Consider the following 20,663-nt stretch of genomic DNA (forward strand, 5'->3'; position numbering starts at 1 on the left):
TAGAGTGGCAGAATAATTTAGAAAAATTTAACAGGGCTGCTGGGTGGTGTTGAGGCATCAGATGTGGTAGGTGATTGGAATTTAATAACAGAATGCGTGTGATCATACAAATTTCTCCAGTAGTGGTCAGCTGCTCCATATCAAAGAGGAGGATATGGATGGCAGGGTTCAGTCAAGATAGGAGTGGATGAAAAGAAAGATGACGTAAAGGAGTTTAGGGTACTGTCAAGCCTTGCTGAATTTTCTCTGTAGGTGTGTAAGAACAGGGATGGGGTGGAGAGAAGGGTTGCTAGTATACTTAGGTTGCTCCAGGTGTGGCAACTACCTAGAGCTGCTAAAATAAAAACAAGAAAGGACCAAGACACAAAATATTAAGTTTTAATTTGCAAATCCTTGGATTATTTTAGGAAATCTTATTATTTAAAAACTTTACAAAATGGACAAATTAATAAGGCTTATTTCCATTATAAATGTATTTTTCACTTTTCAAAATCGGATTCCAAAGGGAAACTGTATGTTGAAAGGTAAGATTTATCAGTAAATTAGGGATTGAGACTTTAAAAACTTTTCAATCTGGCCAATCCAAGTTATCCCAAGAGGAAGTTTTCTCGTGCCTCTTCTTCCTTCAGAGTATTTCTCTGGCTTTTCTGTCCTATTTACAAAGATTTATGTCTACTAGAATGGTGTAAAATACTCTTCCTCTCCTGTTCACAACTTGCTTGATATTTTGTCACTTACCCTCCTTGCATTTTAAGCTCCCTGAACTAAACTATTTTACCCCTACTGTGCTTTCGCTTTTGTTATTTTCTCAGGCTAGATCATCTTCCCTATCTTCTCTGTTAAACTCCTGGCCATCTATTAACACTCAGCTCACACATTTCCAGATAGGAGACAGGCATTATCTCTCTGCTTTATTTGGTCCCTGTATATATTTCTATTATTGTCTGCATTGTATTATCTTACAGCCCATTTGATATATAATGCAGCATATAATACATATTATGAATTTTAAATTATTTTTATGATTGCTATTTAAGGTCACCTAGGTGCTAAAACATAGGACAAGTGTTCCGTGGCCTTCCTCAAGCCTCTTTCACTTTCAGTCTCAGGTATGAAGTGGGTACTGTGACTCCATGAAGATAAGAAATATGTATGTAAAGATCTTACACAGTATTCAATTAAGGGAAGCCATGACTTTAACACTTTAGTGCCTTGAATAAAGTGCTTGATAACCTGAGTTCAGGAAACGCTTCTTTTAAATGACGTCACTGTAGGCGACTTAAAAATCACAGCACGTCCGGAGTACACAATCTAATTACTTAAAACGGGGTTCACAACAGAGGTTCTGCATAAAACAGAATCCACTGAGTAGCCCAGGCTAGAGAAACAGTAGCTCAACAGCCGAGGTATTCCTGAATCACTCCCGGGCCGGCGGGAAGGGTCTTTCTGGCCCTGGCAGAAGGCCGCCTTCCCCAAAGGATTGCGCGGGGGGCTGGATCTTCATGGCCTGAGGGAAAAATCCACCACCTGGGCGGACCAGGCCCCCTCTCGCTCTCGGCGACCAATGCCCACAAGCTCCTCCAGTACTCTGTTCGCTGCTGAGGCTCCAAACAGCGACCGCAGCCGGAACCTAGCCTGCGACTCCCGCGGCGCCGCGCTCCCAGGGCACACCGAGGCCGTGGGGTCTCCCCGCACTCCACGCAGGGGCGGCGGGGCGGGGCGCGATGACGTCAAGAGCAGTGACGCGCCGACGCAGCGCGACGCGGTGACGCACGCCCCTTTGTTGGCTCAGTAGCGGTAGCAGCGGCCGTGGAGGTGGCGCTGGGGACTGTTTTCTCTCGGAGGCCTGAGAGGAGCCGCGTCTGACTGAGGCGGGCGGCAAGCGGCCCCCTCGCTCCCTCCCTCCCTCCTCCGCGCCCTCCCCGCCGCCGCTAGCCGCCAACCGCCAACCGCCGCGCCCGGGGAGGAGCCGCGGCCCGCGGGGCCGGAGCCAGGCCTGCGTCCGGACATCAGCCGGAGCCGGAGCGAGAGCCGGGGCCTCGGCGTCCCCGCCCTCTCCCCGCCTTAGGGCCAGCGTCCGCCGGGCCTCTGCGCGTCGCGCCATGGACTCGGACGAGGGCTACAACTACGAGTTCGACGAGGACGAAGAGTGCAGCGAGGAGGACAGCGGCGCCGAGGAGGAGGAGGACGAGGACGACGATGAGCCGGACGATGATAACCTGGATCTGGGCGAGGTGGAGCTGGTGGAGCCGGGACTGGGCGTCGGCGGGGAGCGGGACGGACTGCTGTGCGGGGAGACGGGCGGCGGCGGCGGCAGCGCTCTGGGGCCCGGAGGTGGCGGCGGCGGCGGTGGCGGCGGCGGCGGGCCGGGGCATGAGCAGGAGGAGGATTACCGCTACGAGGTGCTCACGGCCGAGCAGATTCTGCAACACATGGTGGAATGTATCCGGGAGGTCAACGAGGTCATCCAGGTGAGTGTGGCCCCCGCGCCAGCTTGACCGAGCCGGGCCCGGGAGCGGATTCGGGCGGTCTGCGCGGCCCCGAGGGGCAGGCCAGGGCCTGGTGCGCAGCCTAGCCTGGTGCCTCCCGGCCCTGTCTTCTCTTCTGCCGGGGATAGAGCAGACATTCGCCGGGTGTGGGGAGGTGCGCTAGGGGCGGTGCTTTCCAGGTCCTGCTATGGCGGAGGCCTCCAGCCGCCTCAGACTTCTCTTGCGGGCAATTGCTGCGGGTCCCTGGGCACGGTGTCCTTCCTCTGGCCTCAGGAGAGCTTGTAGGGGCGGGGCGGGATGGGAGGTGAAAATCTGGGCTCCTAAGACGGCTTCCCCGGCTTTCAGTCTCACTTGAGCACTTTTGGAAGGGGTTAGAGTAGGCCTAAGGGCTTGCTTGGTGTACGGTTGCCCCAAGTGGGCACCGGTTAATAAAGAAATGGATCTGCTTGGCAGTCTTAAGTGCCTACTTAAAAGTGGGGGAAGGGAACTATTTCTTGGAAGAGGTGCTGATGGATCTTCTTTTCTAGTGGTGAGGCTTCTGCTTGTATCTTTCTAAATGTTTGCTGTTCGTTTGGGTTCTAACTGCTACTCTTCTCAGTTGTAGCATACTTGAAGCTGTTGGCATAGTTGCTGCAACTTGCATACCCAGCCTTTGCAGCTCAAACAACAGCAAAGCGCAGTGTTATTGTGTAATATTGAACAAGAGTCTTATTGTGAGTTAGCAAGTTAGAGACTTTCTGCTTCTGGACTCCTTTCTCTGATAATTTGTATTTCACTGTCGGTAAGTAGGACTCGGTTTAAATTGATAACCGCATCTCATCTAATCTTGTGGGTCATATTTTGCGTTTTGAACTTTAGAAAATGAAAAGTTTCAGTTTATTTAGAACAAATGAGGGGGTCAGGGGTACGACTGCAGAATAAAAATGGAGTCTTGATTCAGTATAACTCTTAGAAAACACTAGTTTCATGGAAGAAAACAGTATAGGTGAGCAGCAGGTTACTATTGCCTTCTTGTATGTGATTTTTTTTTTCCCTCTTAAAATTGGTTGACTAATGTTCACTGGTAAACAAGCAGTATGTCACTGCGTGCTTGTTGAACTTGCATGATTAATAGATTCTTTTTATTACATTTTTTTTTACAGTATTTAGTAAAAAAGACACTTTCTTTTGAAAATGAAGCCATCTATTTAGGCCTGTTTGAAGACAGTGTTTTAAATAATAGTAAAAAAAAGAAAAACTGTGACAGTGCTATTACTAAACAGTGGAAATCTCAAACTTTCGTATAGATAATGTAGTCTGAAGAGGAAATTGAAGGGTTGTAGAAGGAAGATAAGTTTTATAGCTCTTTCTGATCTACAGATACAACACTTAAGTTCTTAGGTCACTAAATGGAGAAATTTTTTTTTTTTGAGGAAAGTTGAAGTTACAGTGAAACCTTGAATTCCCTTTTCGTTTATTTACTACATAAAGTATATAGTAAATCTGTATTGAATCTGATGCTTTCAGACCTATCACCTGGCTTATTCGCATTTTTAGTTACCTTTTAAAATTCATGGATGTTTATTATTTAACTTCTTGTAGTATGTTTTCACGTAGTTAAATCTCATTCAGCCTTTTCAGCTCTTAGGTGTGTCCTCAATCACTGAGGCCAAACCCTACAAATTCTTTATGTCACTTCTGGAACAGAGATATAGCTAATGCATGTGACATCATTTTTTCTTTGTTAGTTTAGAGGAAGAGGAATAAACATGGATAACCTGAACTAAGAACTACAAAATACTAGAGAATTTTTTTTTAGGTGTCCTACTTTAACCATGTTTTCATGCTGAATTTTTGAAACAGCCCTTTTTTTCCTAGTTTACTACTTGTTAAGGGTGCTTTTAAGTAGGGCTGCTGAAATGAGTGTCTTTCCTTTGTAAAAAGTTCATATTTAGAAATATCAGTAGATCAAAGGATAGGATTTACCCCCAGATACTCTTTCTCGAAATGGTATACACTGGGCAAATGATGCAGTAAACTAGGGTTTGGTTATGTTATAGATTATTTATGTTAATAGATTTAAACTTAAGTTTTACAGGTAACACATTACATTGTAAGAAAAAAACTGATGAGGTGAGGAAAAAAAGAGATAAAATAATTATTTTGCTTGCTGCTGAGAGAATACATCAGAATCTGAACTGTAATAATTGTTCTAGATCTATATATCTGGAATGAGCTATACATGTTACACATGGATGAGCTATACATGTTAAAAAATAATAATTACGAAATAAAACTATGTTCTTTTTATGTTTTCATTAGAAAAAAGCAGGTTGCAAAAACAGAGGGAAGGTCGACAACTTTCTCCTATCAATAAGTAACTATTTTTCAAGTGCTTACACAATTACAGATCTAAACTAATTTAGTCAGTCTGTTATTATTGGTCTTCCCTTTTATTGTCTAGTTTTCATCTTTTATAAACCTCACTAGGGTATTCTTAGAGATAAATGTCTGGATGTTTTATTTTGATAGGATAAATTGCTGAGCCAAACAAACATTTGCTTATTTTCAACCATTTAATAAATATTAGCACATTGCTTTCAGCAAGGTTATACTAGTTTTCCCTCCATGATCCTTGATTGGTCATCATTTAAAAAAATTTTTTTTAAACTAATGAGGTTGAATTTTTAAAGTTTTTTGGGCATTGTATTTCTTTTGTAAATTGCCCTTTGCTTTCGCTCATTTTACCCCCTTTTGGAATGTTTATCTTTTTATTGATTAATGAGACCAATTTATATTCATAGAGCATTTAAACATCAGTCATACAGGTTTTTCAATTAAATCTAATGTTGGTTTAATATATAGTAAGTTCTAAGTAAGTTAAAAACTGTTGTTTTATTAACTTAGTTCACATTGGGGAGCTTGCTGTTAATTCTAAAAAATTTAAATCCCGTTCTTCCTGGTAACTGCTTTTCAATATGAATCACGTATGTTAGTGAATTTGAAAATAAATGTGCAGGAGAAAAAGCTTGAATGTAAAAAAGTTTGCCAAGTTAATTGATTCTTCCCTGGGGGAATTTGATTACTTTTTCTGGGCAACAACAGATGAATACTGTTATTTGTAGATATCTGCTGGTTAGTTCTAGTCTTCAATCAAGTTAACACTTTTTCTTTTAGAAAGCTCTTGGTTTTCTGGCTCTCTAACTTTTGTTTGTTTAATTTGATCTTCTTGTATTTAAACTCTGTGGCTACTTACCTTTTGAACTTTAAGATCAGGGGTTTTCTGCAACATATCTTAAGGGTAGAGAAGTGCTTAAAGTCCTTTATTTACCCAGCTATATTTAACTAGCATTGTTAATATTAAGATGGTTAATAATATTACAATGGTTATCTAATGTAGTTGTCTAAATATCTAAGTAATTTATTAAACTAACACTACGTAACTCTGGAATTCAAGAATGTTTAAATTTGCTATTTTTTGTTCCTACAGCATTCTTTGGCAAATGTTGATTGTGCCTTGTGTGTGTGCTGGTCACTGTAGAGGACATGGTTCTTGCCTAAGAAGCATATAGAGGTGGGGAACATAGAGATTCTTGGGCTCAATTCCCAGAGATTGTTATCCATTAGTCAAGTCTGAATTGGAGCCTAAGCATCTTGTATTTTTAGCCAGTCCAGTGATAGTTCTGAACGACTGGAATGTTCATAGTTCACCCAGTGTCATGATTTTGACTCACTCAGGGAGAATGAGTAAGAAGGGCAAGTAACCCTTAGGAATACCACATTTAAAGGATATGCTGAGGAAGAGGCACATGGAACTGTTGAATGTTGATCAGAGAGGAAGCAGAAGAGAAGTGGGTGGGCTTCTTGCTATTAGAAGAATTATTATTCTTAATAAACTTTAAAAGAGCAAATTTTCTGTTGGCTGTTGATATGAAATCTTTAATATTTTGCCCATTTTTTATTTAAAATATTTGAGGTACTTCTAAGCTGAAGTTTCATGCATAAATTAGAGGCAGTATAGTCCAGTGTATTATGTATTGGTTCAAGAATCAGTTCTACCAACTGCTTTTCCTAACTGGCAAGTTAATTTTCACATCATAGAACCTTCAGTTTTTGTCTGCTCCTCCCCCCCCCCCCTTTTTTTTATATCTGGAAAGTTAAACAGGAGTGTTGAACTGCTAGATTGGTCTTTTTTACATTAATGCTTAATTTTTCTAATATCCTTTTAAAAAAACCTCAGTGAATTGGAGGTCCTCCTTGTTTCAATGAAATTGAAGTCAAGTGGGCATATCAAGATAAATTTAGATTGGTTAACTGGGTTGGGGGGGGATTGTGTGTGTGTGTGTGTGTGTGTGTGTGTGTGTGTGTTGAAGCCATTGCAGTGTTTGGTGTAGTTTATTCCTCTTGAACTCCTCCCCCTCCCCAGCTGATCTTCTTTGAGTTACAAGCTTTATGTTCTTTTTGAATCACTTATGGCATTAGTCATGAATCAGGAACTGTGGGGGTGGGATGCAGCAGTCTGTTTTAACAAGCATTCCAAGTGATGCTGATGCAAGCTAAAGTTTGAGAGCTACTGGTCTAGTTGAAATTGAACAGCAGTGTTTCTCCATGTGTAGTGACTAGTGATGAATTACTATAGAGTGGGTTAATGATGGAAGGCAAATTGTTTAAGAAACTAATAAAAGGAAAATTTCAAGAGCCTGAACAAGTACTAGGAGAGAGAACTAGCTAGAGAGAGCCTACAAGTAACAATTACTAGGCTAATCATGGAAGGGATTTGTTATCATTACTGTTATTCTTCAGGTTAGAGTGGTCTGTACTCAGTTATTTCAAACATGCAAGTCAAACCAGTGACAATCTCATATTCTAGGTTGGAACATTTGGGTTTTCTTCCACCCTTTCTCACCCCCGAGGTTTTTTATTTTTATTTTTTAAAAATAAAAATAGTTGAGAGAGTTTATTTATTTGATACACTGGAAGGGATATAAGGAATTGAATACTGTAAATGCAGTTGCTCAGTACTGTACAAAATGTTGAAGAAAATGTGAGACTTACTCTTAAGCAGTTTATGGTCTCTGAATTTCGACTCTTAAAGTTGTTAGATCAGTGCTAAATGGATTGTAATATGTATTCATGGAAGAGATCTGTGAGTTTTATCTGGAAGATGTCTAGGATTTAGATGGATAGAAGAGACGGATAGGAAGCCATTCTAAGAAATTGAAATAAGAATGAGGAAGCTGTGTCCCAGTGATGGTGAGGTCACCTCAGGTAAAACAGTTTGTTAATTATAAGTGATAATGTTATAAAACCTGGGAACTCTGAACAAAGATAGGCAGAAGTCATCAGATCAGATTACTTTCTTGTGGGTTTGTCCTGTGGGACCAATATGTATTATTTTTAGCCCTGTATTTTCCTCAAAACTTAGTGGCTTAAAAACAGCAAACATTTATCTCACACTTTCTGTGGGTCACAATTCTGACTTCAGCTTAGTTGGTGCCTCTGTTTCAGGGTGTCTTATAAGGCTACAACTCAACATACTGGCTAGATCGCAGTTACCAAGGTTTGACTAGAGGAAGATCCCCTTGCGAGCTCACTCATGTGACTGTTGGCAAGCCTCAGGATTTTTCACTGGCTGTTTTTTGGCCAGTTCCCTGCCATGGGAGCTTCACTGAAAAGTGACTTACAACACAGTAGCTTCTTTCCTTTGGGGCAGGGGGTTTCTGATAGAGACCCCCCCACCCCCAGATGGAAGCCACACTCTTTTGTAACACCATCTCAGAAATGACATCCTATCACTTTGCCATACTCTACCTGTTATAAGTAAGGAACTAAAGAGGAAGGGATTACACAAAAGGAAGAGGAGGTGGTAGATCCTGGGGGCCATTTTAGAGGCTACTTACTATGATACATATAATCTGGCTCAGTTAAGAGGTGAATGAGAACTATAGTATAATGCTTATCTATCCAGTCAATTTTATACTAATGGGAGTGTATAGTAATTTGGATTTTTTATTTTAGAATAACCATAAATTATTTGTGTTTGGCTTTGCAAAGTATTATATCTTTAAATGATAAGTATTCCTAATTACCTTCAGTGACTGAGATTGAAAGAATAGTTTGCAGCTTCTTGGAATTATTAATAACTGGCAGGAATCTGAGATTGTTCAGTCTGTTGGTTTTTTTTTAAACTCTAGCTACATAGTGGAATCACCTGGGGATTTTTCATCACATTTTAAATTTTAAGATAATTGTAGAGTCAAATGCTGTTGCAAGAAATAATGCAGAGAGATCCCCTATACCCTTTACTGATTTTTCTATGATGATAACATCTTGCAGAACTAGTATATAGTATCATAATCAGTATATTGATACTGATGCAGTGTACTTATTCAGACTTCTTTACTTGAGGATTTAAAAAAAAATTTGGGACTGATAACCCAAGGCGGAGCAAATGAATTTCTAGGAGTTTGGACCAGGCATTATGATTAAACAGAAGTTTTCCCTGGTTTATTGTAATACACAGCCAGGGTTGAAAGCAAAGTGATTGTTCTTGTCCAGTGTCTTTAATAATCCTCTCTTTGTAACATTCCAGTCTGCTTAACTGAGTAAATGACAATAAACTAGTTTGTGATATAGCTCATTCTAACTCTTGATTTTTTGGGGAAAAAAATGGAATTAAACTGTTTTCACTTTAACTTTGGTCCTTTATTCCTAGGGTGGCCCTCTGATATTTTTAGTTATTTTCTTTTTAAAAAAAAAAATTATTTATTTATTTTTGGCTGCACTGGGTCATCATTGCTGCTCTCAGACTTTCTCTAGCTGCAATGCAGAAGCTTCTCATTGCAGTGGCATCTCTCGTTGCAGAGCTCAGGCTCTAGGGTACAAGTACTTAGTTGTTAGGTGGCATATGGAATCTGCCCTGCATTGGCAAGCAGATTCTTAAATCACTGGACCACCAGGGAAGTCCTGTTGTTGTTTTTTTTTTTGTTGTTTTTTTTTCTCTGTTGTTTTCTTAACAGTTATTGTTTGGAAGCATGAAGGAAAAACTTTTTCTTGAAGTTAATCCTCTTTTCTTTGTCTCTTCTATGACAGTGAACTTGTATCTTTGATTATGCATGTTGCCTACTTCTCTAGTTTTCAATTATACATTGCCTTTCTTAGGTATAATATCACAGGCCCATAACTTTGTTAAGATCTTGGCTATTTATACAGTTCATCTTTTAATATTGATGCTATATCAGTATCAGGTTGATAACTGATATCAGTAACCTTTGGTTACTATGTAACCTTACAAATAGATTAATTATTCCCTTTAACTGATGGGGTAAATAGAAGAATGAGTGGTTAGACTGACATTTGATGATCACTTACTAGGTGAGAGAATAATCTGTAATCCGATGGCTAATTCATGTCAATGTATGGCAAAAACCACTACAATATTGTAAAGTAATTAGCCTCCAACTAATAAAAATAAATGAAAACAAAAATCTGTAATCTGAAGCTGCTTCTAACCTGGGATCGCTGAATCCTTTGGAACCCATGAGATGGTAGTGGCAGTCCTTGCCTTATTTTATTTTCAGTGTTTAAAAAAGCCTTTTGTGTTTAGAACAAAGTAAATCAAAACTGCCTGAGCTAATTAAAATGTGGACCAGTGTTGGCTCTTCAGTTCCAAAAGAATGGGCATGTTTTATAGCATCAGTAGATTTCTACGAGCTTGTATTTTAAGTTTTTGAAATGGAGCCGGACCCTACTGGGTCCTTCCCCACCCACATTGTTTTGTCTGGAAAAACTTTAGCTAAACAATAGGTTTAATCAGATAAGTGAGAAGATACAAAAACAAAGGAAAACAGTCCAAGGAAACTGTTGTTCAATTGTTCAGATTCTTTGCAAGCCTATGGACTGCAGCATGGCAGGCTTCCCTGTCCTTCACCATCTCCTGGAGCTTGCTCAAACTCATGTCCATTGAATCAGAGATGCCACCCAACCATCGTGAATAGTATCTCATTTCTTAATCTTGCTGTGTGGTAGATGTCAGTTGGTGTTTGAATTAAATTAATGGGTAGTTTGGTATCTTAGAAGGCAGTTTTAAAGGGTCTTATTGAGCTAGCATCTGTAACTTTTCAGAGGCCCTACTTTTTATCATTTTTAAAAATGAGAATACTAGTATTAAGGTCAAATACTGTATTGGGAGCTTTTTCATGTAATTTTTTTTCCTTAATGTAAACTTGCTGGATAGCATTTTCCCCTTTTTCTTACGTTCCATTTAAAAGAAGTGTCACAACTGACTTAATACACTTAATACATTTTGACAAAAAGTACAGCAGATAATGAAGTATTAGGTTACATTTCCTTATTACTAAGACGTTTGTTTAGACAATGCTAAGAATAGCTATAATCCCAGACACTTCTCCCCAGACTTGCTTTGCTGTCTGCTTTGAAACTGTCATACTTCTAATCAAATATTAGCTGATTCCAATTACATATTATACCCTTTCTCAGTCACAACTGTACAGTTTTTTAGGGAGTAAGTATATGCTAGAGACTGAGAAGTATTTTCTGATTTTCTTAGCAAGTATTTACAAGTAAAAACCTCTTATGTGGACTCATTGAAATTTGTGACATTTTGGACAAGTCTCTGAAACCCATTTATTTATTTATTTATTTTTTCCTGAAATCCATTTAAAAACAAATTTATTGCCTTTTCTCCTTAAGGCTGTTCTTCCTTTGATTGATTTACTAATCAACCATTCTTGGAATTTGAAAGTCAGTGATTCTTTTTTGCCCCAACATTTCCAGTATCCAATTAACCCTGATCGAGTTACTCTGAAATTTTGTTATTCCTCTTCTTTTAACTAAATAGAGAATACACATTTTCTATTATATGTCTAGCCTAGATGCTTTAATATGGTGTTTGTGCCTTCCTCACCTTGATATCTGGTAACTTTTTCATTCTTATTTGCTATTGTTTCTAATTTTCCCACCATTCCCAACTGCACTACTTATAATTTCTTACTATATAAATGCACACTGATGTTTTCCTGTTTTTGTTCATGCTGATCCCTCTTTTTGTGGTTGCTCTTTCTCTTTTTTTTTTTTAATTATGTTTTGTTTTTGGTTGCGCTGGGTTTGGTTGCTCTGGGTCTTCGTTGCTTTCAGTAGTTTTGATGAGTAGGGGCTAGTCTTCGTTGCCATGCATGGGCTTCTCATTGCAGTGGCTTCTCTTGTTTCACAGGCTCTAGGTGCAGGGGTTTCAGTAGTTCCAACATGCAGGCCCAGTAGTTGCGACTTGAGGGCTGTAGAGCGTTGACTCAGTAGTTACGGCACAGGGGCTTAGTTGCTCCGAGGCATGAGAAATCTTCCTGTCCTGGGTATAGAACCCACGTCCCCTGCTTCGGCTGCTGTTGCTGTTCAGTCGCTCAGTCGTGTCCGGCTCTTTGTGACCCTGTGAACCCACCAGGCTCCTCTGTCCACGGGATTCTTCAGGCAAGAATACTGGGGTGGGTTGCCATGCCTTCCTTCAGGGGATTTTCCTGACCCAAGGATCGAAGCTGGGTCTGCTGTATTGCATTGGCAGGCACATTCTTAACCACTATACCACTAGGGAAGTCTTCTTTTTCTTTTTAACTGCCTGATATCCTTCTGCTCATACCCTGCTCAGATATTACATATCTCTTACCAGGTCCCTCTTCCCTATCATCACTGCTCTTTTACCTGTGTTTGCATAACCCTTTATATGGATAATACAGGAGGCTGTAATATGGCCATCCCAATACCTAAGTCACTAGCTTGCTATGAGGGTTTTGAAGGTAAGAGCAGAGTCTTCTTCCATAGTGTATGTCACACTAATAGTCTTTGATGTAGTAGAAACTCAGTGAATACATGTTCGTTGAAGTTTGTCCCTTGTTTCCTTGGTTTCCTTATCTGTAAACCAAAGAGAGCTGGACATGATTTTTTCTGGCACTAATTATTTTATGATTTCCAGATAATACCACAGTAGTAGTGTTAAGGTGACAAGAAAACAGTGTTTGAATTCCAAGAATGCAAGCTTTTTAAAGCCTCTGAATATACAGCAACTTTTTTAGATTTAACTTTCTTATCTGCATGTAGTTCTCTAGCACTTTATATGAACTGAGAATTACATTAAAAATAACTGAGTCACTCTAAGACAGTAGTTCTCAAAGTATGGTCCGTAAGAGGAAAACTTTTTAGGACATTATTTGTCTGTTAACATGCTGGGATTAGTACTGATAGTGCAGAAGTAGTAAAACCATGGGAACCTTAGCACAGATCAAGTCAGAGGCACTAATTATACTAGTACTAGTTATTTTTATTTTTCATTGCCACACAGTCATTAAAAAATGTTGATTTCACTTATTGTCCTGGGTGAAGCAGTAAAAATTATTAGTATTATTATATCTTATCCCTTAAGTACACAGTTTCTTAATGTCTTATGTGGCACTTCTGCACACTGAAGGACAGAGGTTGTCTTGAAGAAAAACAAAGGCTTCTGAGCTGAACAAGCTGCTTGATGGAACACCAGTTTTACTTGGAAAAAATGACAAACTGATTATTCAGACAAATGACAAATAAACATGTGATAACTATTTCTCCAAATACACCTGTTATTAAAAAAAAAAAACTGCTTATAGTATTTGTTGCCAGTGATAAATATTTAAAGTTTTTACGTGCAAATTAGAATTTTGGAAAACGTATCTGCCACTGTGAGACTGAAACTGACAATATCCTGGTGATGAGATCCTGTATAATATATCAACATTTGGAAGATCTGCTTTTAACATAATGAGCCAGTATTTTTCAAATAACTAATTTTTCAGTGACCATTTGTGATATTTCACAATCATATATTGGTAAGTGATCCATTCAAAGTACAAGATAGATCATTGGATTTTAATATGACGAGTAAGAAAAGTTCTTTGATATGATTTCAGATTCTATTTTACAGCTAGCCTTTAAGAAACTACCACCTTTTGAGTTTTGGTGTAGTATAAAAAAATATCCACAGTTATCTGAAAAGACTATAAAAGTTCTTCTGCTTTTTCCATCTCTACATATCTCTGTGAGACTATCTTTTCTTTTTTCTTTAAACCAAATAACATGTTTGAGGATTGAATGCAGAAGCAGATATGAGAATCCAACTGTTCTCTATTTACCCAGATATTAAAGAGACTTAAGCAGTGCACTTTTTCTCTCTGTTGTTTTAGAACATATAGTTTATTTTAATAAAAATAGGCTTTATGTTAACAAATGGGGTTTATTACTGTTATTTTTAATGAATTAATAAGTATTTTAACAATTCTGTTTTGGTATCTAACGTAAATACTGATAGTTATAATTCACATGAACAAAACTCTTTGGTGCCTTCAGTAATGTTAAAGTTTAAAAAGCGTTCTGAGGCCAAACAGATTGAGAGTTGCTGCTTTGATATTCTGAAATATTTCTGAATCACTAAGGAAACATAGTATTGGCTTGCAAACAGGAGATACGACTAACCAATATATGACTAACCACGCTGTGTGTTTACTTTAAATTAGTAATGGGTTATATATGACAGGTTAGGAATTATTGCTGATTAATCAGAAACATACATAAGCTATATTAGATTCTGTGCTCATATGTAACAGAAATATTAGAAATGTGAATCATAAAATATGACTAGTTCTGGAAAAATGTTTGGAAATGGAATGGGATGCTTAATTTTTTCAGGGAGTAGCTAGTAGAGATATCACCTGACATATTCCATTAATTTGTTTATATTCTGACTTCTTACATTGAAATGAAAGCTCTCTGAGAGCAGTGGCTTTGTTTTATTCGTTGCTGTAGTTCCAGTGCCCAGCAGTACCTGACACTCAGTCGTGTCCGACTCTATGCGACCCAATGGATTGTAGCTCGCCAGGCTCCTCTGTCCATGGGATTTTCCAGGCAAGAATACTGGAGTGGATTGCCATGTCTTTCTCCAGGGGATCCTCCCAACCCAGGGATCAAACCTGCTTTGCTTATGTCTCTTGCATTGGCAGTCGGGTTCTTTACCACTCTGCCACCTTGGAGGCCCACCTGATACATAGCAATCACTTAGTAAACATTTTTTGTGTAAATGTTTTTGTTTTACCCCCCTGTTCTTTAATATTTTGCTATGTATATAATTCTAGGTTGGTAGTTTTCTTTCAGCACTTTACAGATTCTGTTGTTTTCTGGCTTCTGTTGTTTGTGGTAGGAGGAAGCTAAGGAACCTTTTAACCTGGGTGTTTGTAATATTTTTGACCTTGTGTCTAGTTGTGGCTTTCTTTGTGTTTATTTTGCTTTGTGTTTTCAGATCCTTTTGAATCTTTGGGGGTGATGTCTTAAGGGTTTGGGAAATTCTCAGTTTTGCCTTTATCCCATTTCCTCCAGTTGCACATATATTGAGCTTTTTATTATGTTCAATATGTGTTCGACGCTCTTTTGTGTATCTTATATCCTTTTTTCTCTGTGCTTCAGTTTGATTGATTTCTATTGATCTGTTGTCTGAGTCTCTACATCTGTCTTCTCCTTTGTCTGGTTTGCTATTAAACACCCCTCAATTATTTCAGGTACTATATTCTGGAGTTTCCATTTAATTCTTTTTTTACTGATGCTGATTTTCTAGTGATATTTTTCTTTTTCATTTGTGTTACATCTTCTGCATTATTTTCTCCAGCATATTAAGAATTTATTACTAAAAGTTTTGTCAGTTAACTTCCAACATCTGAATTATCTAGTCTCTACGTACTATTTTGTTTTCAGTCACGTGTTCTTGTCATTTGACATATTTTGATTACACGCCAGTACCTCTATATACAGTATTTAGAGATTCTGAATGATGATGGATTCCTCCAGAGAGAATTTTTATTTTTCCTTCTGCTTGACAGTGAGAGTGGTGAGTCGTTGTCTTAATCCATCAAGGTTGAGTTCTAGCCCTGTTCAGTTCTAGTCTGTCTCTTAGCTGCCGTTGGCTTTTTTTCTTTCCTTCAACTAAGAACTGATGTTTTTTCAGCAGTGCCTCTCCTAAGGGCCCCCCAAACTTTATTTCCTTCCCAGACTGCTGGAAGCACCAATCTGTATTTCAGAGGCTCTAGATTTTTAGTCTTGGCCCTGTGTGACCCCAGGATTCAGTAAATATTCTGAGTGGAAGACCAGCTGTTCCTCTTCCCATTCAGATACCCCTTCAAGTCTCAGTATTAGTTTCCTTTTGTTGTTGTAATAAGTTAACACAAAGTTAGTGACTCTGAACAACAGAAATTCATTATTTTACAGTTGAGAAAGTCAGAAGTTCACAGTGAATCTCACTGGGCTAAAATCAAGGAGTTGGCAGGCTGCGTTCCTTCTGGAGGTCCTAGGGGAGAATCTATTCCCTTGACTTTTTTTTTCACTACTAGGGGCTGCCTACATTCCTTGACTATGGCTTCCTAACTCTCACCTCAAAGTCAGAAAAACATAGCATCTTCAGATCTTTTCTCCCCTTTTGCCTCCTCTTAAAAAGACCCTTTGATTACATTGGGTTGACCTGGAAAATCTCTAAGGCAGCTAATTAGCAGCTTTAGTTACATATGCAACAGTAATTCCTCTCTGCCATGTGTTATAAATTCACAGGTTCCAAATATTAGGATATGAACATCTCAGGGTGGGGTAACCACTTTTCTGCCTGTCAATAGCACCCCTCTGTGGTAGATTATCAGTCTGCTGCTTTGCTCCCAGAATTCTCAAGTGCCTCCAGGTAAAAATCACTAAAGTTGTAAAATTACCAACGCCTGTAGTTTTTGTTGCCTTCACGGTTCTCTGCTGTTTTCAGACATGATTTGGGGATATTATCCAGCTTTTCTGCTTCTGGATGGGGATGGTTGTTTATATCTTAACTATATTCTACCTGAAAATGGAATAATAAATATTTTTAAAAATCAGTCAGTATCCTTAGTCTATCAGATCTGTCTTGGAGATTTTTGAAGCATGCTTTCCATGGGTGCATACAGCCACACTGTGGGCTTTTGAACTTCAATTCCAGCTAGCAAGTATGACAGTTTAAAGACTGGAGTAAGGGAATGTCTGAGATTTGGAAAAATAACAGGATAGAGGGGAAAAAAAGGTCTAATTTACTCATTTTTATGTAAGGAAAGATTTATAAACATAGAAGTGGTAATAATCGCTGATATTTATGAACTATGCTAGGTGTTTTCATTCATGTTTGTTAGTTTATTACAAAGCCCTAAGAAAGTAGCACTACCTCCATTTATATAGATATAGAGTAAATTGAAGTTAGAGAAGCTGAGAAATGAGTTTCTCAGGGAATTTCAGAGTTTCTCTGTTAAGACTGGTGGAGGACATTGAAACTGTTTTTTGACTTAAAATAGAAATTCTTTCTGCTTTACCAAACTTTTTCAGATCTTAGTTGGACTTTATGACTGAGTCAAATCCTCATCCTTAAGTTTTCTTTGTATGCTGAAAACTTTATAGTACTAAAAGAATCTTTCATTTTGGCTAATTGACTAATTTTAAATGTCTCTTGTATTAGTTATCTGTTGTTGCATAACACATTACCTAGAATTAGGGGTTTAAAATAGCAAACATTTATTATAGTCTTAGGTTGTTTAGCTGGGTGATTCTGGGTCAGGGTCTCTGATTAGGTTGTAGTAGTCCTGCCAGCCTAGGACGCATTTATCTGAAAGCTTGGTTTGTGTTGAAGAACGGCTTTCAAGATGACTCCCTCTCGTAGTTGTTGGTAGGAGACTAGTTCTTCATCACATGGGCCTCTTCAGTGGCCTACTTTAGTGTCCTCACTACAAGTTAGCTTACTTCCAACTAGACCAGGTAGTGTAAGGAACCAAGACAGATACAGTAAATGTTTTCATGGTTTAGCCTTATTTTGTGATTTCTGCATAGTCCTATACAGGGCTTCCCGGGTGGCTCAGTAGTAAAGAATCTGCCTGCCAAGCAGGAGACCTGGGTTCAATCCCTGGGTCCAAAAGATCCCCCGGAGAAAAAAATGGCAGCTCACTCCAGTGTTTCTGCCTTGGAAATCCCATGGACATAGGAGCCTGGTGGGCTACAGTCCATGGGGTCACAGAAGTGTCACGACATGACTTAGTGACTAAACAACAGCAGTTGGTTACAGTCAGACCTATTCACTGTGGGAGGGAACTGCACATATCCCAGAGGGCAGAGATCACTGGGGGCCATCTTGAAGGCTGGCTACCACACATACTATGTGGAAAGGAGGGGAAAGATACAGGACTGTGGTCATGACACTTTATTAGTTCCAGGATCATGAGATTAAAATTTCTTTTTTTACATTATGCTTAATAAATAACAAAAAATGAACTTGAAAGCTCCCCAAACTGGGTGTATTTATAAAGCTCTTAAGTACATAATAATTAACTTTATCTAATTAACTCATATTTCTTATCTTATAAAACTTATACCTCATCTAAGACTAGAGTCTGACCTATCTGCATTGCTATGTGACCTAAGACTAACTTGGGTTATAGTCTGAACCTGCCCTTGCAGAAGGAAAGGTTTAGACATGATGATTTCTAAAGCTCCTTTCTAGGTATAAAATTCAGGTGGCAAAACATAATTAGTATGAATGCTTTCAAGATAGGAAGCTGAAAGACCAAAGCCTCCTTTCCATCTGATCTAATGGCCCTGTCTATCTTGAAATTGGTCCTCTTGGATTTTATAACACTATTCCTAAAAACATGATACATCTTCCTGTCACCATGTCTGCCAAATCTGTACTGAACTTTTATGTTCATGTGCTTCCCATTGGTGTGCTTTGGCAGTAGGTGTACAAAGATGATTGGAGAATACTTTCCTTTCCAGGGCTCCTAGTCTAGGAAGGGCAAACACATAAATAAATCCTTGACAGTAAAAGCAGTAACTAGGACCCATAATGCCTGCTTTTATCCACTTGTAGCTTAATCTCATTTATATCCTATTTCTTGATTTGCTCTGGCCTGGTTTCATAGTTGAGTATCTTGGTGTATTGCCATTACCCAGAAATCCCACACCTACCAATTTGTCTTCTGAGATGTTAGTTTTTCACCAGGTCAACCCTGAGGTGTTCTCACTTTTGCTGTAGTTAGACCATTCTTTGCTGCCTAGTTAAGGGAAGCCTTGCCTTCCGAAGACACTAGCTGGTTTTTAGGAAAGAAGGAAAGTAGTCCTTTGAATAAGTCTTGCTAGAAGATATTAGAAGTTATTAAAAGGTTCTCATTGGCAACATCAGAAAAATTAAAAGAATGAAAAGGGTGATATTGATGGAAATGGGGCCTTATGAGTGTAGTGTGATTACCACAGATTTTTTAGGAAAAGCTGAATGTCTCCTTTTTTCCCTGAGTGGTCATCCTGTTCAATTTTATGACAGTGTCAAAAGTGTTCATACTTGGTCTGTTTATGGCCTGAGTAAGTACCGTTCACGGTAAAAGTTCACGGTATTTTTACCAATCTTGATAAGCAGTAGAAATGGGACAGGAAATGGTGCTTATGAGGAACCTACTAAGCCTAGGGCTTCTTGAGCCTAGAGGGTTCCATTAACTAGGTTACCAGAGGATGCAGATTAGGATAAAAGATTCTTAGCCTGATAGATCAGACTTCTCATAATTTGACCTCTATCTATTGTACCCATCATTTCTTCACACTCATCTTGACACAACAAAATAATGATAGTCCCTGTGAAATTTTTCTTTCTGACTTTGTCTTTTTTCCTTTCAAATACTTTTTCTCTAGTAAACTCATTAATACTTCAAGACTCACCTTTAACATCATTTCATCTTTGAATCTTTCCCTTTGAGTGGGTCTCAGAATTTTGTATATATAATGCTATTATTTTAAAAATAATCTATTATTCTCTTGCTAATAGATTTTGAAAATCCTTGATCAGTGTGTTAACTTTGGTATTCTCATTGACTCACATTTCCTGGAACATGGTTAATAAACATGGATTTGAAGAGTCAAAATTAAATGTGAATGAGTTTTATTATTGACAAAAATAAGTCTTGGTACTACCCCTATGTTTTTCCTTTATGAATGGTTCACATTCCTCTTCTGTTGACTTCATCGAATTAAATCTTCTCTCATTCTCTAATATATTTTCCATTTTTTTGTTTTGAACCACTTGTTAAGGGAATATTAGTCATCACAACAGTTCTCTGAAGTAGATGGTGTTTTTATTATTTTATGGATAAGGAAACTGAGACTTAGAAGAATTAAGTAGCTTGCCCGGGCTTTCATGGTTGGGGTTGGAACTCAGTATTTTACATCATTAAATATAAATAAAACATATATGACTGCCCTTGTCTTATGTGCTGGGTGTTTTCTGTTTGTCTTTCCAGATCTGCTCTACCTTTCTTTCTCCAAGAAAGAAAGTCTCCTGTATGCCCCAGGAGACTAACTTGTTCAGTCAGTCAGTGGGCTGTTTTATGACTTTAATGCTGTTGCTTATGAATCCAAATAAATAGTAAACCAGTGTGGGGATAGAGGCAGAAGTCTACTATGTACCCCATTTAAACTTTGCATCCTATATATGTACCATCTTCAAAAAAATTTCAAGCCAAAATTGGTATTTATAATATTTACTACTTTCCATTCTGATTTAAGCATTAAAAACAAAGTTTTAACATTAATTTTATTGCTTCATGTATCTTATAGGATGCACACATGTATAATGTGTGCAAATTTATTCGTGATTTATATATGAATTACAAACTGAGACCAGTTGTCTGCAAAGTCTGCATTCTCCTGACAGAAACATTAAAGAGGTTCTAGGTGAATAGCGTTGTGAAATTATTATGGATGCACTAGATAACAAATGCTTCATATATTTAAAGGGATATTAGCTGATTTGACTTATTTTGTTCAATAATGAGAAAATGTTTCTTTTGTGAAGTTCTTAGAGGACCTTATTACTGATAACGCACCATTTAAATGGTGCATACTTAGAAATCTAAGTGTGTCTTTATCTTTCAACCTCTGTTCAGTTCTTATAAAACAAAAACTTAGAGTGAGCCTCATTGTTATTTAATATGAAAGTAATACTCCTTTGAAAAGAAAGTATGTATGTGTATGTATATCTAATTTTACTTACCAGTCTGACTTTTTAAATATAATCATTACATTTCATTGGCCCTAAACATTTTCTTTGTTTTGTATTAATATAATCATCTCAAC

The 20,663-nt window shown here is 38.4% G+C and overlaps 1 protein-coding gene across 3 annotated transcripts in view; it reads left to right on the forward strand.

Annotated features, from left to right (window-relative positions):
• The first annotated feature begins 1,807 nt into the window (after window positions 1-1,807).
• ARIH1 (ariadne RBR E3 ubiquitin protein ligase 1) overlaps window positions 1,808-20,663 on the forward strand; it is a 98,077-nt gene continuing 79,221 nt past the window's right edge. The window contains exon 1 of one of the 3 annotated variants that reach the window (XM_065941573.1): window positions 1,808-2,471. In XM_065941573.1, the coding sequence (XP_065797645.1) occupies window positions 2,103-2,471 (369 nt within the window). In that variant the 5' untranslated portion in view covers window positions 1,808-2,102. The remainder of the gene's footprint in view (window positions 2,472-20,663) is intronic. The other 2 variants (XM_065941574.1, XM_065941575.1) reach the window with 2 other exon arrangements.

Source organism: Muntiacus reevesi, chromosome 7, assembly GCF_963930625.1.
Source record: "Muntiacus reevesi chromosome 7, mMunRee1.1, whole genome shotgun sequence".
NCBI lineage: Eukaryota > Metazoa > Chordata > Mammalia > Artiodactyla > Cervidae > Muntiacus > Muntiacus reevesi.